The sequence below is a fragment of the Bidens hawaiensis genome, unplaced genomic scaffold (genome assembly GCF_021521415.1).
Source record: "Bidens hawaiensis isolate Kalapana, Puna unplaced genomic scaffold, B.hawaiensis_p1.1 tig00015451_1, whole genome shotgun sequence".
NCBI lineage: Eukaryota > Viridiplantae > Streptophyta > Magnoliopsida > Asterales > Asteraceae > Bidens > Bidens hawaiensis.
The window spans coordinates 338,512-353,348 of record NW_027492381.1 but is presented as its reverse complement, the minus strand read 5'-3'; the positions used below and the strand labels follow the sequence as shown (position 1 = coordinate 353,348).

General features: G+C 31.0%; 2 protein-coding genes across 2 annotated transcripts; one reads left to right on the top strand and one right to left on the bottom strand.

Moving 5' to 3' along the window:
- The first annotated feature begins 432 nt into the window (after positions 1–432).
- Positions 433–8,138, top strand: LOC143549234 (putative hexosyltransferase MUCI70). The gene is made up of 10 exons (XM_077040181.1): positions 433–566; positions 1,678–2,029; positions 2,129–2,392; positions 2,501–2,714; positions 2,783–2,892; positions 2,965–3,164; positions 6,911–7,014; positions 7,096–7,283; positions 7,353–7,552; positions 7,632–8,138. The coding sequence occupies exons 2-10, from the start codon at positions 1,777–1,779 to the stop codon at positions 7,860–7,862; spliced, it is 1,764 nt and encodes a 587-aa protein (XP_076896296.1). The 5' UTR covers positions 433–566; positions 1,678–1,776; the 3' UTR covers positions 7,863–8,138.
- Positions 8,139–9,401: 1,263 nt separating this feature from the next.
- LOC143549216 (uncharacterized) lies at positions 9,402–11,582 on the bottom strand. Its single transcript, XM_077040171.1, has 3 exons — positions 11,509–11,582; positions 9,784–9,866; positions 9,402–9,699 (listed from the first exon to the last, which is right to left on the bottom strand). Exons 2-3 carry the CDS (start codon positions 9,857–9,859, stop codon positions 9,605–9,607), a joined length of 171 nt encoding a protein of 56 aa, XP_076896286.1. The 5' UTR covers positions 9,860–9,866; positions 11,509–11,582; the 3' UTR covers positions 9,402–9,604.
- Between the last annotated feature and the right edge of the window lie 3,255 nt (positions 11,583–14,837).

Genomic DNA, 14,837 nt, shown 5'->3' with positions numbered 1-14,837 from the left:
TAACTTATTCTAATTTCATATCAATACAATGATTCTAAACGAGATAGGATCACACATTTTAATATTTTATCATAATTTTTTAAAAAAAAGTTTTTAGATAAAGTTACAAAATCAATAACTTAAAATTGTACACACACATTAACCAATGACAAATTGACAATTTAACACATAAAGTTACGGTCACATTACCAATAACAAAAACTTAACCAATAGTTAAAGAAACAAAATGTAGATTTAAAGATATACATAAATCACCAATAACTGAAAGCGATAACAAGAAGACGGTTCCAAACACCAACTCCTTATTATTATTATTATTATTATTATTATTACGAATAATAATCAAAACCCGGATTCCACTATCACCATTTTCATTGGCTCATCAGATGCGATTATTATTATTATTAATATTAATAATATAATATTAACATCATCACATCATAAAACTACTTCATCAAATCTGCCTTCAAATTCCACAATATCACAACCAACAAATTCAGTTATCTAGACTGTTATTGTTCGAGTTTGAATCTGTTAAAACTGTCAATTGCATCACAGGCGAACAGGTAAGGTGTAATTTGACTTATACACGGTTGAATCTGTGTGAATTTGTGGTTATTGTGATAGATTTGTGTACGGACTGTGTGACGTGGCGTGGTTAGGGTTTAGATCGTGAAGTAATGTGAGGTGTGAGAGTTTGATCTGGTTTTAGGATGTGACGTCAGGTTGTTTTGATGACTAATTTGACCTAAATTCTGTGTTTGTATCTGATTTACTTTAACGACTGGAGTCGGATTAGTTAGTTGATTAGTTGAATGCTGTGAGTGTGTTTTGTAATTGGTTGTGGAATTGGTTGAATTGCAGGTTGATTTTGATCTGTTTTGTGTAATACGAGTTTGGATCGGTTTATCGTCATTTTATGAGTAAGTTGTGTTTGATTATGATTCGAATCAAATCAGTTAGTTGCTTTAGATAGTGTGTTATTGTTTGTAACTGCTTGTGGATTTGGATGAATTGCAGGTTGATTTTGATCTGTTTGTATAATACGACTTCGAAAACGTGATTTTACGAAAATTTCGTGTTTCTTTGGTTAAGATAGTGGTTTTGTGTTTTTGTAACTGCTTGTGGATGTGGTTGAATTACAGGTTGATTTTGATTTGTTTAGTGTAATACAACTCCAGATTGATTCACCATGATTTTACGAAAATTTTGTGTTTCTGTTTGATTGACGGGAATGTTTGTTCGATTAACAATTGAAATCAAATCAGTTAGTTGCTTTAGATAGTGTTCATGTGTTTTGTAATTTCTTGTGGGTGTGGTTGGATTACAGGCTGATTTTGATCTGTTTCTATAATAAGAAGTTAGATTGATTTGCCTAATCTTAAGAAAATTTCGTGTTTCTATTTGATTTACATTAATGTTTGTTCGATTAACAATTGGAGTCGAATCAGTTAGTTGCTTTAGAATAGTGTTCATATGTTTTGTAATTGCTTATGGATTTGCTTGAATTACTGGTTGATTTTAATCTGTTTATACAACACGAAAATCTCGTGTTTCTATTTGATTCACCGTAATGTTTGTTCGATTAATGATTGGAATCAAATTTAGTGTTCATGTGCTCATGATTGCTTGTGGAATATTGAATTACCGGTTGATTGAGAATTTTTGATCTGTTAGGGTTTGTGTTTGTGAGAGAAATTGAGGAATTCTGGTTATTGTGAATGAGGTGTGAGGGAACAAGGCAATGAAGAGCAGAACAGTGAGACTGGAATTACGATGACTGGAGTGTCATTGGATTTAAGAACACAGAGTTATGGATCACCACAACAACCACAAAACGGTTCGTTGCCGACTCAAAATGGATTCACTGCACGCAAGCCTTCAAGGATGTCACTCAATGGTTCGAGGGAGAAAGATATATTTCTTCCCTTTTTACGTAGGTATCTAAGTAGAAAGAAGATTGTAATGATGATTTTGGTTTCATTTGCTCTCATGGCTTTCTTATCAGGGTTCTTTACTGTCAATAGAGGTTTGTTTCTCAAGCATATCTCTGTGTTTTTAACATATTTTGGTTCTTGCAATGAAGTTGCTAATAGTCTTTTTTTTTACACTGATTCTGTTTTGTCAGAAGATGCACCAGAGAGCACAATCTTCAATCATTTTAGCGATGCTTATAATACCTCTTTTCAGTTCTCCAGAACGGTTCATAGTGAGAAAGATGATAATTCTAATATACAAGGAACTCTGTCTGTGTGTGAAGAAAACCCTCCTACCCGACATACTTCTAGTGCATTACATTCCACAGGATCTGTCGCTTCTCATAGCAATTATTGTCAGAATTTTGCATTTCCGCCCCCTCCTCCAGGTGATAGGAGACGACCTGGACCTAGACGTAAGCAAGTCGTTTCTGTTTCTTTAAAACTTTAAACGTTTAAAATGGTATATAATTTAACCAATATAACATTTTGTAACTGATTTTGTGATGTTATTGTTCTACCAGCGTGTCCTGTATGTTACCTTCCAGTGGAGGAAGCTATGGCTAGTATGCCGAGTGCCACATCAGCATCACCTGTTCTTCAACACTTAAGTTATTTCCATGAGGAGACTTCTACTAAAACCGAACCACATGAAGGCTCAGATTTTGGTGGATATCCTTCCATAAAGCAAAGGAATGAATCTTTTGATATTAAAGAATCAATGACTGTACATTGTGGGTACGTATTTGATATAAACTTTGGTATCACCGTTTAAAACAATTTTTTAATGATATAAATTCTTTCAGGTTTGTAAAAGGTTGCAGACCTGGTTACAAAACTGGATTTGATATCGATGTTTCTGATCTTGTGGAGTTGGAGCAATATAATGATATTATTGTTGCATCAGCCATATTTGGTAAAAACTTGTTACATTCTTTTAGGCATTATAAATTTATCGTTGCATAACATATTGTTTCTTGGCTTTCAGGAAACTATGATGTAATTCAGCAGCCAACTAAGATCAGTGAGGCTGCAAGTAAAAACATACCGTTTTATATGTTTATTGATAAAGAAACTGAAGCATATATGAGAAATTCTAGTGCTTTGGACTACAGAATGAAGGTTGGATTATGGAGAATTATTGTTGTGCATAATATTCCTTACTCCGATGCTAGACGAAATGGAAAGGTTTGTCCTCTTTATCTTTTAAACATCATCTTTTTATGTATTTATTAAATGAGCTCTCAGTTCATTGATTTAAAACATTAGTAAATTGCAGGCATTAACTAATAATTGTTTTAACACAGTGGTCTACTGAATTTATACTGTATATCCTTATTTTATTTTGACTAATTATATGTCACACCCTCAAAATCCACTAACGGAGTTTTACCGTCAGAGGGTGTGAACTAACAGGATCGGAATCATCAGTTATAATCAAACCATAAAATAAAGTTTCAAAACCATGAAAACGTTTACGAGTAATTAAATGCGGAAGCGTAAAAACTTTTAACCAAAAGTTGCGTCACGCAGGACGACTTAAAACCAATGATAACCATTAAAAATAAGTTTGCATAACAAAAGCGTTTTCAAGCAATGCATGTTCCTAAACCGCGCGCCCGCCTCGGCTACCTGAGAATAACATACTAAAAGTGTCAACACAAGGTTGGTGAGTTCACAAGTTTAAATAAAAGTAAATGTTTAGCGTTTGCGTTAAGCGTTTTGCGTTTAGCGTTTTGCGTTACCAGATAGTGTTAAATCAATTATATATCGATAGGTAGCTAGCCTATACAACAAGTATTACTAAGTGTTCGACACCGAAGCTGACTGTTTATCAATTTGCCTTGCCACCAGGTCGTCCAGACCATGGTATGTGTTTAGCCAAGATTACACCCGCTCGACATCCAGTCGAGTTTAGCGTTGGGTGGGGTTTGTCAAACCCAGTAGTACTACTCAACAGTGACTCGCTATTATCCAAATATTAACCGGTTCGATGTTATGAAGGACTTTAGTTTACGCGTTTGCCACTTAGTCTTTACAAGTGATATATAATCTATATTAACAAAATCTTAAATGCGTTCGGAGTATGTTATCTCCCCTAAGAGAAAAGCGTTTAAAAAGTTTAAAAGTGGAAAGTGAAACTCACTGTTTGCAAAGAAATTCCCAAATTAAATCACCAAGATGCGCGTCATAGAAAAACTCTCTCTAGCGTTCTAAAACAACAAAGAGATTCTTCTAAGTGTCGGAATATTATCGAGTCTCTAGACCCGGCACATAATACCTATGCACGTAACATGTTTCGTGTTTCGTTTGTAAATCATGTGTGACTTTAACAAGTGTATTTGGGATACATTACATGTGTAAGCAATCATATACGTGTCATGTATTCATAAAGTACATTGCTAGCCATTACTCCCCGTAAGGGCATTTTGGTCAAATCATGACAATTAACTAGTAATCGTTCCCCTCAAGGGCAATTTGGTCAAAACACGATAATAAATTAGCAAGTATCATGTTTTATGCATTTTCACAAAACTCAGCAGCTAGTTTCACCGAGACAGAAATTCTACTTGAAAGATTGTACTATTCCACCGATCATAGCATCTCAATTAATTTACCAAAAATCATCACAGAAGCATATATGTCTTAGGTTTCCAGAATATATTTTATTATATTTTTATTCCACATAGTTTTCTCACAATCATCAAATCATTACAGCAAACTCATAACAGTCAAATTCATGCGCAACAGAATGTTATTTGCAATTCCCGTTAAACGAAAAATCCAATAAATGCAAGACCACTTGGGTTAGGTTCCTAACTCAATGAGTCAACTTCCAGAAGTGGAACCAACCCAATTGGTCTCGTAGTTCATGAGATATAACATTTACAAAACAACCTAACAGCAGGTCTAACAGCTCAGCTTTGCACAACGTTTTTGTAAAATCATAAATGTTAACCTTTACTTGTCCAAAAATTACAAATTTTTATTCTATAGAAACTAGACTCAACCTAATCTACTGTAGTATCAATAATCTCAACCAATTTTCACATTTACACTTCGTTACTGTCACTTAAACATCAAATACACATTCTGTCCAGAAACTGTTGGCATCCAAACTCAACATATTAACAATCTATGATCTATCATGCATTCATATAGGACTCTAGACTCCATAAACACCATCCATGCACATCAATTACACATTACATACATGATTAGGGTTTTTGTTTGAACTCAAATCAAAGACACAACGATTAACGTGTAACAATATAAATTCTAGTTATCAAATCATCATTCAATCAACAACAATCATATTAACTTCATACATACACAAAATCAGCCAATCTAGGGTTTCAATTAACCCAACAAACATCAAAATCAAGTATAACGGATGCATAGGATAATCGATTATACCTTCCTAGCACCTAATTCTTCAATCAAAAGCTTGATTTGATGGTTGTATGTGTGTGTGAAGGTGACGGCAGCCAAGGAGGTGGAGAGGGTTTCCGATCGGGGTTAGGGAGAAGAATAATAATAAGTTAGGGTTTAGTTTATGATGTATTTATAAACATAACATGTTACATTCAAGTCCCTCCACTTCTAAGTATTACTTTTCTAACCTAACTAACTTGTTTACATCTTGAGTTAACGTTTATAACCATGTTATCACATAACACATAAAGCTAACACATAATTATCACATAATTACTGTTTTGACGTTTTTCGTTTATTCATCAATCGTTTGCGTCAACTCGTTTGCGTTTCGGTGCAACTCCCGAAAGACTACACATGTAGTAAGTGTTAAGCGTCATTTAAACCCTAGTTTAAATGATCTTAAGTTTGAATTGACGGAGTTGAGTTAACAGAGTTAATCTGAAATTGACGATTGTCATATTATATTAGTTTGCTAAATAATCATCATAAAAACTCAAAAATTTTCGTGCGTGATATGGGCTTAATACAAATAGAGCATAAAGATAAATCATGGAAACAACCAAATTCAAATAAAGTATTCTATTAAGGTGAATTAAACTTTTATAAGCTTTTGCTAGAGGTCAACATTTTGCATGGTTAAAGAGAAAAGATTGTAAGTAGAGTATTCCTGAAAGATGCTCTTTTTCCTGCATGATGGAGAAATGAAAATGTTTAGAGAGGGCCTAAAATTGCGTACAAATTAAAAGGTTACCAGTTTTGGTCTCCTTTTTTTGGGTAACCAACTTATTAAAAAGGTTACTGAAAAGCCACGAAAGTTTCAAAATTTGTGATTTAAGGTAATTACCAAGATAAATGGACATTTAGTGCTTCATCAGAAAAGGAAAAATAAAGTAACATAGTGCTGCCACAATTTGACCCGAAACTGAAATTTCTAAAAGTTGGTTACTTTAAATTAAAAAGATTTGAACGTTGAAAGTTTTTTTTTAACCAAAAAGAAAGTTGGCCATCCAAAATAGAAATTAGAAAGCTGGTTACATTTATTAGGGATATGCATGGGTCGGTTTCCGGCTCAAAACCCAACCAAAAACTGAAAATTTGGTTTTGAAAACAATTTGGTTTTAGTTATTTTAGTTTTTGGTTTGGGTGGTTTCAGTTTTTTCGGTTTTATCATTTGGCTTGAAATTTTGGGCCTAAATCAGTTTTGTAAATAAATAATTAGTTTTTGTTATACGTCTGGGCTAAAATATTTGGGTAAAGCTATTTATTAAATTTTTGTAAGTTACTTAAAATTAAAAATGAAATCCATAAGTTCGGTTCAGTTCGGTTTTAATTACACTCAAAACTGAAATTTTGGTTCTTATGGAAACATAAAACCAAACATTGGCTTTTTTGGGTTCGGTTTTATCGGTTTCATGATGCGCACCCCTACATTTTATACAATTTTATATAAATCTATACAAATAGCTTTTGTATAAACCAAATTATACATGTGGCAGGTCCCCAAGCTTTTACTACACAGACTCTTTCCAAATGTTCGGTATTCTATATGGATTGACGGGAAGCTGCAACTAGTTGTAGACCCATATCAACTTCTCGAAAGGTAATTTCAAACTTCATTTTAATCACCATTTTATAAATTATCCTGTGACTTATATACTATGATTGTGAATTATTTGTTCAGGTTTTTGTGGCGCCACAATGCAACTTTTGCTATTTCAAAACATTATAGGCGGTTTGATGTGTTTGAGGAAGCCGAAGCTAATAAAGCTGCTGGGAAATACGATAACGCATCAATTGATTACCAAATTAATTTTTACAGAAGCGAGGGTTTAACGCATTATTCTGAGGCTAAGCTTCCTATAATTAGTGGTATGTTTTCTCTACTTTTTTTTTAAAATAAAACCTTTTCATATTTAAGGAAATGTGTTGTGCGTGCAGATGTTCCGGAAGGGTGTGTCATCATAAGAGAACATATTCCGATAACGAATCTCTTCACGTGTTTATGGTTCAATGAAGTTGACCGGTTTACTTCACGAGACCAGTTAAGTTTCTCTACTGTAAGAGACAAAATCATGTCTCGGGTCGACTGGAATATTAATATGTTTATGGACTGTGAAAGACGGAATTTCGTTATACAGGTATGAAATTACATTCTTATCATATTAACAAATTTTGATGAAATGTCTTAAATACCCTTGAATATGTTTGTATACACAGGCATACCATAGAGATCTACTAGAGCACATGCCGCCGCCATCACCCGTGACTAAACTGGTAAAACGGGCACGTGTTAATGTTCCTGTTACGGTTTCTACACCTGTGAGGGGTAATGGTTCAAATGCTAAGAGTTTGGTAAAGAAAAGCGCTGTTAAACGGAAAGGAGAAAGGAGGTCTCGTTCTAGAAGGCATGTGAAAAACCCCGGTAACAGGGACAATATGGTCATTTGATAGTTTGTTTTTTGGACTCTTTTAAGAAAAGAAAGAGAAGAAGATAGGATTCTGGTGTATGTAGCATATGATGGATAGAGTTTCTCTCAATTTTGGTTAATACATTCAATTTTTGTTGTAAATACTATACTGAATGTTTTTAAACATTTTTCCTTTTTGGTTAATTCATGCCTTATTTCTTCCATTATTTTGTTTATTTTGATTGTCTTGTTCTGCTTTTTACATGCATTGAGTTCTAATATAATGTGTTCGGGTCGTTTTTATCATATGATTAGGGGTGTAAATGAGCAGAGCCGCTCATAAGTTGAGCTTAAACATGCTTGCACTTAAATTGGGCTCATGCAATAAACAAGCTGAGGTTTGTATAGGCTCACAAGCCTACTCGAGAAAATGATAGGTTTAGTTTTATATAAAAATAAATAGATTAAATTACACGCATAACAGTTACTTCTTACATATAAATGACTATTTTTGTACGATGAAGCCATTATATTAATTTGCTCATATGGTTTAAATTTTTAAACGTTTATCTACACATATGTTGGTTATTTGTAGGTAATTTACCCTACAAAAGCTTCATACATGTAGCTTCTAATGAATAGATGAAATGTTCATAGTTTGTTTTGGCTTTATCTATGAAGACATCCAGCTCAACTATCTAGACACCCGGTCCCATCTATAAGAGTTGTATTGGGTCATACGACTCGTATGATTGTAGGATTTTGTTAGAATTCGTTGACCGATTCCATACGACTTGTAGGACTCTATATGACTTCAATTTTTTAAATGGTTTCAACAAATAGTTTTTCAGCAGCTAGTTTAAAACAACTATTTTTCCAAGTTATGTTTATGCTCGCATATTTTCCTAACGACTATTTTTCCAAACGTGTTTATGCTCGTTTTATTCAATGTTTAATCTTTTGTCGAGTCAAATAATTAACGGAATCTTGTATTGTGTCACATAATTATGCGAATCAACTAGTTATCGGAATATTGTATCGCGTCAAATAACTTTCGTCACATGAACCGAGGAGCATCTTGTACGACCCAAATAATTTTGCTTTTTCTACGAGTTATATGACCTTATACAAGTTATTTCTAGGTAATCTGTCCTATACAGGATTCACATATAGGTGGATTTTTTACGAGTTATATGACCCTATATGACTTCTATAAAAGCCCGGTCAGCGGGATGTCTAACATCTCTGTAAGGTTTTGGGTACGAAAAACTCATACAAGTTATATGACTATATACAACTCGTATAGAAGGTGTCTGCAAAAGTGGGGAGGGTGTTTGTTAAAATATCTAATAACAAAAAAATTATTTAGCTTGTCCTTCAATATTTTCTTGCAATTTTACCATTTCTTAAATATTTAATAAAATAGAAACGAGCCAAGGTCGAGCCTGAAACATATAGCTCAAAACGAACCAAGCTCGAGAACGGCTGCAACTCGTCTACACTGACTACTGCTTGTAAGTAAATATTTCAGTATTAACTTTGTATAATTCCTGAAACACAACAAATGCAATTCATTCATCAACATATCTACATCAACAAACACAAATATATGTAACTGTTTAAATTGGAAAACAAAACGACAAAATTGGTCACAAACTCACAATGCATATCATCATTCTTGAAAGATTTCAAGACATAAATTTCTACACTTTTAGACTTGATATGATCATTTATTAAACCATGTCTCAAAACAAAAACCTCCGGCTTTCAGTTAACGACAAATCACACATTATTTGCATCCGCTTCTGCCCTTAAGGCTTCAGCCATCATCTTTTCCCTGTTTTGTGTCTGCCTTTCAACAGCAACCATATACAGTCCTACAACACCAAATTTAAACTACCGAATATTATATATTCAAACGGGTTCGATCCTTTTACAGGGGTAATTTAGTAAAATCATACCAACGGCACTTCCGATTGCTGTTAGCCAAAGTACCCTCATGGACCATTTATCACTGATCACTCCTCTACCTCCCATTTGTAAACTGTCATATACATAAAACAAACCCTTTTTTATATAAACCAAATAACAAAATATGTAGATTTAATCTAACAAATTGGAAATAAAACAAAATTACTCGGCAGAAATCAACATAATTATTATGCAAATGAGCCGAGCATTGGTCTAGTGGCAAAGGTGTATGCCCTTGAACCAAATGGTTGTGGGTTCTAGTGTCACTTGAGACATGGGGATAACACAAGGTGGAAAACATTGCTTGTTCAAAAAAAGAAGTCACGAGCTACTCGAGCTTGGATTAATAAAAAGTTGGAAACAAGCCGAGCTTTTTCAACCCGAGTCCAAGCCTCAAATACAGCTCGTTTAGTTATCCGGCCTGAGCTCGACCCTTGAATGGGAAGCTCCTTTACACTCGTGGAGCCTTAACGGGCCTTGCGTATCTTTAAGTTTCACCTCTTTTGGACTTAAATACGTATAAATACGTATAAGTTTTACCGCTTAGGCTTGTTTAAGGTTTTTCTCAATATATATAAAAGCAATTAAAAAAGATATATAAATTAATAAATAATAAATAAACTTACTTGAAACAAGCCAAGTTTTTTCGAGCTTGAGCTCAAGCCAAGTCTGAGCATCAAATAAAGCTCGTTTAGTTATCGAGCACCAACTGTGTATTTTTAAGTTTTACCTCTCTTGGATTTATATCTATTGATTTCACAGTGCACAGCCAAACTGAGGCTCATTTAAGTTTTCTCTAAAATATATATAATAATAATTAAACACATATACACATTAATTAATATATATATATATACATATTAAAAAGAGGATTAAATCATCCTCACAAACTTACTATTCAATTTTTAAATATTTTATTAATTAATTTAACCACTAAATCACTATCCATTATTCCATAAATAATAATGGTTTTTATTTTCTTCATTTTACAATTTTTTTTCCAACTAATAAAAATATTTAGCAAACTGTGAACACTAAACTTGGACAAGGGTCAGCTTTACATGTTTTATTTGTCGGTTAAACGATTTTCTTAGACTTTGCTTTCATATTTTTTATAGTTCGTCTTTACAATGACCGAAACTTTTTGCATGATATAAAAATATTCCATCTCGCATGGTTTTATATCCGTGTTTCAACGTTTAATACCTCACCTTTAAAATATATGTTTTTTTGCTTACTAATTCATGTTTACGAATTTGTGTTGGCACCGCTGATACTAACCGAATTTGTAGCAAATGTACCGTGCCGGTTTTTTGGTTCTACATTTGATAATTTGTTGTATTTTGGCATTGACGGGTTTATTTCTTTTGTTTAGTTTCGATGTCGTAACTTGATACAGACTGACTTCACGTCGACTTGCAATGAGTTTATGGTTTAACGTTTTTACTTGTGTTTTTTGGTCAATTCATCGGTCCCGTCGTGAAGCGCGGGATCCTAATCCTAGTTAATAAATAATAAACGAGCCGCGCCGAGCACAAGCTTGAAAAAACAACTCATATACATCCAATAAACAGAGAAAGCATAAACCCTAAAGTCTAAACTACAAATTACAGTGCATCAAATATGGTTATCAACTTTGAAATCAGCAAAAACAAATACACCATAATAAATGTTGAATTAAAGCCTGCGTGATTAATATTTGAAGATAATATTACCTTTAATTTGAAGCTGACTGATGAATGCAAATCTAGGGTTTTTGAGTGAGTGAGATTGTAGAACAAGATTATACCCAAATTGAAGGGAAATGCATAATATTAAAAATTGACCGGTCAAAACTAAATAATATGACATTATTATTATTATTATTATTATTATTATTATTATTATTATTATTATTATTACCAGGGTATAGCCCGTGTTACACACGGTGGAAACGCATGTCAACAAACATAATAAATTTATGCAACACAAAACTTGTTCAAACTTTCGAATCAAAACGTTAATCATTTACATTGTTTAGATATTAAAAGTTAAAAGTTACAATAAGTTAATGTGCATCGAACAATCAAAAAACATCAACAAAAGACATAAACATGTTCTTTCATATTAAACCACCATCAAATTCTTCAAACATTATATCAAAAGAAACTCGTTTTACTTCATCACCTGAAAATATAATAAAACAATAGCATCCAAATTAAATATACCTTAATAACATATTTAATAATGAGTAACATTTGAACATTTATAAAGTTGTTTTTATCTGATTGTTGTTTTTGTTAAAACAAAATAACATATAACAACAAACAAAGTAAAATGACAACATAAAACATCTTTCTAACTTAAAGCATTAAACCAAAAAGATATGTCAATAAAAATCTTTTTTTGGCCATCATTTTATAACTAACAAATTTGATACTATTTCAAAACAACCCGTTTTGAAATATTTTCAAAATAGTTACAAAATATAAAAAAATTGGAATTAGTAAACTTCAAAAAATTATGAAATTATTTTTGATTTTTAACCAATCTTGCAACAAACTTTTAAATCACTGACATTAATATTTTGTTAAATTTGCAAAACTTAAAAACTTTTTACAATAAATGAATTCTCAAATAACTTTGAAAAGATTAAAAAATTTTATGTTGACTTTGAAAATAATTAAAGCTGAAAAAATATGACTAACTAATTTAGAAATAATTACAAAAATGAAAATCAAATCGGTTAATTTGAAAACTTCAAAAAATTATGGAAAGATTTTGAAATGAGTTTAAAGTTATGGAGAGTATTAAAACTTTTAAAACTTTGTTAAAATATTGGTCAATTTCCGAATTTAAAAAGAGTTTAAATATGTTAATTAAATTTTGTAGTTTTAAGTTTAAATTTGGTCTTCCATGTAAAGATATAAATAATTTGAAATATCTTGATTCATGTAAATAATAATATTAATAAATTATGAAAAGTTGTCATGTTTAATAATATTCACTAAATCATATGTGTCGAATAATATTTATAAATGATGATAAAATGGTTATTTAATTTATGATATATTAAGTATTGATTATTAGAAATTATGTCAATTTGAATATTGTGTTCTAAAATAACGCGGTTATTATTTTAGTATTAACTAATAATTAATATTCACGTAATTTAAAGTAAGATTACATTACAATTATGGCAAGTATTTTTAGTTTGACAATCAATTTTTTTGAATATTAAAATGATAACTTATTCTAGCTAATGCCAAATGACAAAAATTAAAATCAAATCTGTTCTAATTTTACTAATATGACTAACTAATTTAGAAACAATTACACAAATGAAAATCAAATCGGTTAATTTGAAAACTTCAAAAAATTATGGAAAGATTTTGAAATGAGTTTAAAACTATGAAGAGTATTAAAACCTTTAAAACTTTGTTGAAAGATTGTTCAATTTCCGAATTTAAAAGGAGTTTAAATATGTTACTTAAATTGTATTAAAATCATTAATACAATTTATTGAGTTTAACTATCCTTATTAGTTATTTAAACAAATAAGGATAGTCAAACTCAATAAATTGTATAAATGGGATACTTAAACCTTGTTGCAAGTAAGACTCGGAAATTTATTTAAGTTATAACTTATTCATTCGGTTTTTTTAACAAATAAGGAAGTCAAAAGATATAAATTGTAATAATGGGATAATTAGGTTATTATTTCGGTCAAACCACAAATTAAGGAATGGGTTTATAAAAATGGAAAAAATTTTAAAAACATAAAAAGGGTTGTTCACTCGGTTTTTTTAAATAAGGAATGTCAAACTTTATAAAGTGTCATAATTGGATTCCTAAATGTGTATAAATCTAAAAATATAAACTAATATGAATGGTAAAAAACGATTTAATATGAATGGTCAAATACTTAAATCGATCGGAAATTTATTTAAGTTATAACTTATTCATTCGGTTTTTTTAACAAATAAGGAAAATCAAAAAATATAAATTGTAATAATGGAATAATTAGGTTATTATTTTGGTCAAACCACAAATTAAGGAATGAGTTTATAAAAATGGAAAAAGTTAAAAACATAAAAAAGGGTTGTTCATTCTGTTTTTTTTTAATAAGGAATGTCAAACTCTATAAATTGTATTAATGAGATCCTTCAATGTGTATAAATCTAAAAATGTAAATTAATATAAGATTGAAAATTACAATGAGCTATTAAATTAGACGGAATATTTGTCACTTAATTGGAAGTTGACAAAACAACAGAATAATGATTATATTAATATAGGTAATTTAATGTATATTATAATCTTACAAATAAGGAATTTACATGAATATTAAAAAAAATATACATCAATATTGAAAATTTTTAAAAAATACATCTTATTAACTAATCTTCAATCCATGCAATTAGCTTATATAAGTCGGAACAATAACCTGAAATGATAAAGTCAAATATTAATAGTCATATCATGAAAGATTTTAATTATAATTTTATAACCGGAAAATTTGAATGCTCTTACCGTAAAAACGAAATCTCCGATTTTTATTTAGAAGATAAAATGAAATATTTCGTACATCAATCGGGATAATAACCTGAAATAATTAAGCTTTGTTATAACATTTATATTATGGAAGATTTGAATTATAATTTATAACCGGAAAATTTAAATTGGCCTTACCGGAAAAAGAATAATGATAATGTACATGGATGAAACTGATTTTTATTTAGAACCTAGAAGAATAACATGTAAAAGAAAAAACAGGAAAAATATAATACTTCAAATAAATATAAAACAACCATTGTTATAGGTATAACACATTAACGGAAAAACTTACCGAAAAAACGTAAATACTTAGAAATATTAGCTTCATCACCGTTTTTGATTTAAAACCTAAACTGATTTAAAAAAAATCAGTTAACAATGAAAATAAAAATAAAAAGGTTAGATCTACAATAACCAGACGAAAATATGATGTTGCCGGAAAAAGATATAACTTTGCCGGAAAATCATATAACATTGTTGGCCATTAGAGTATAATATATAACCTTAC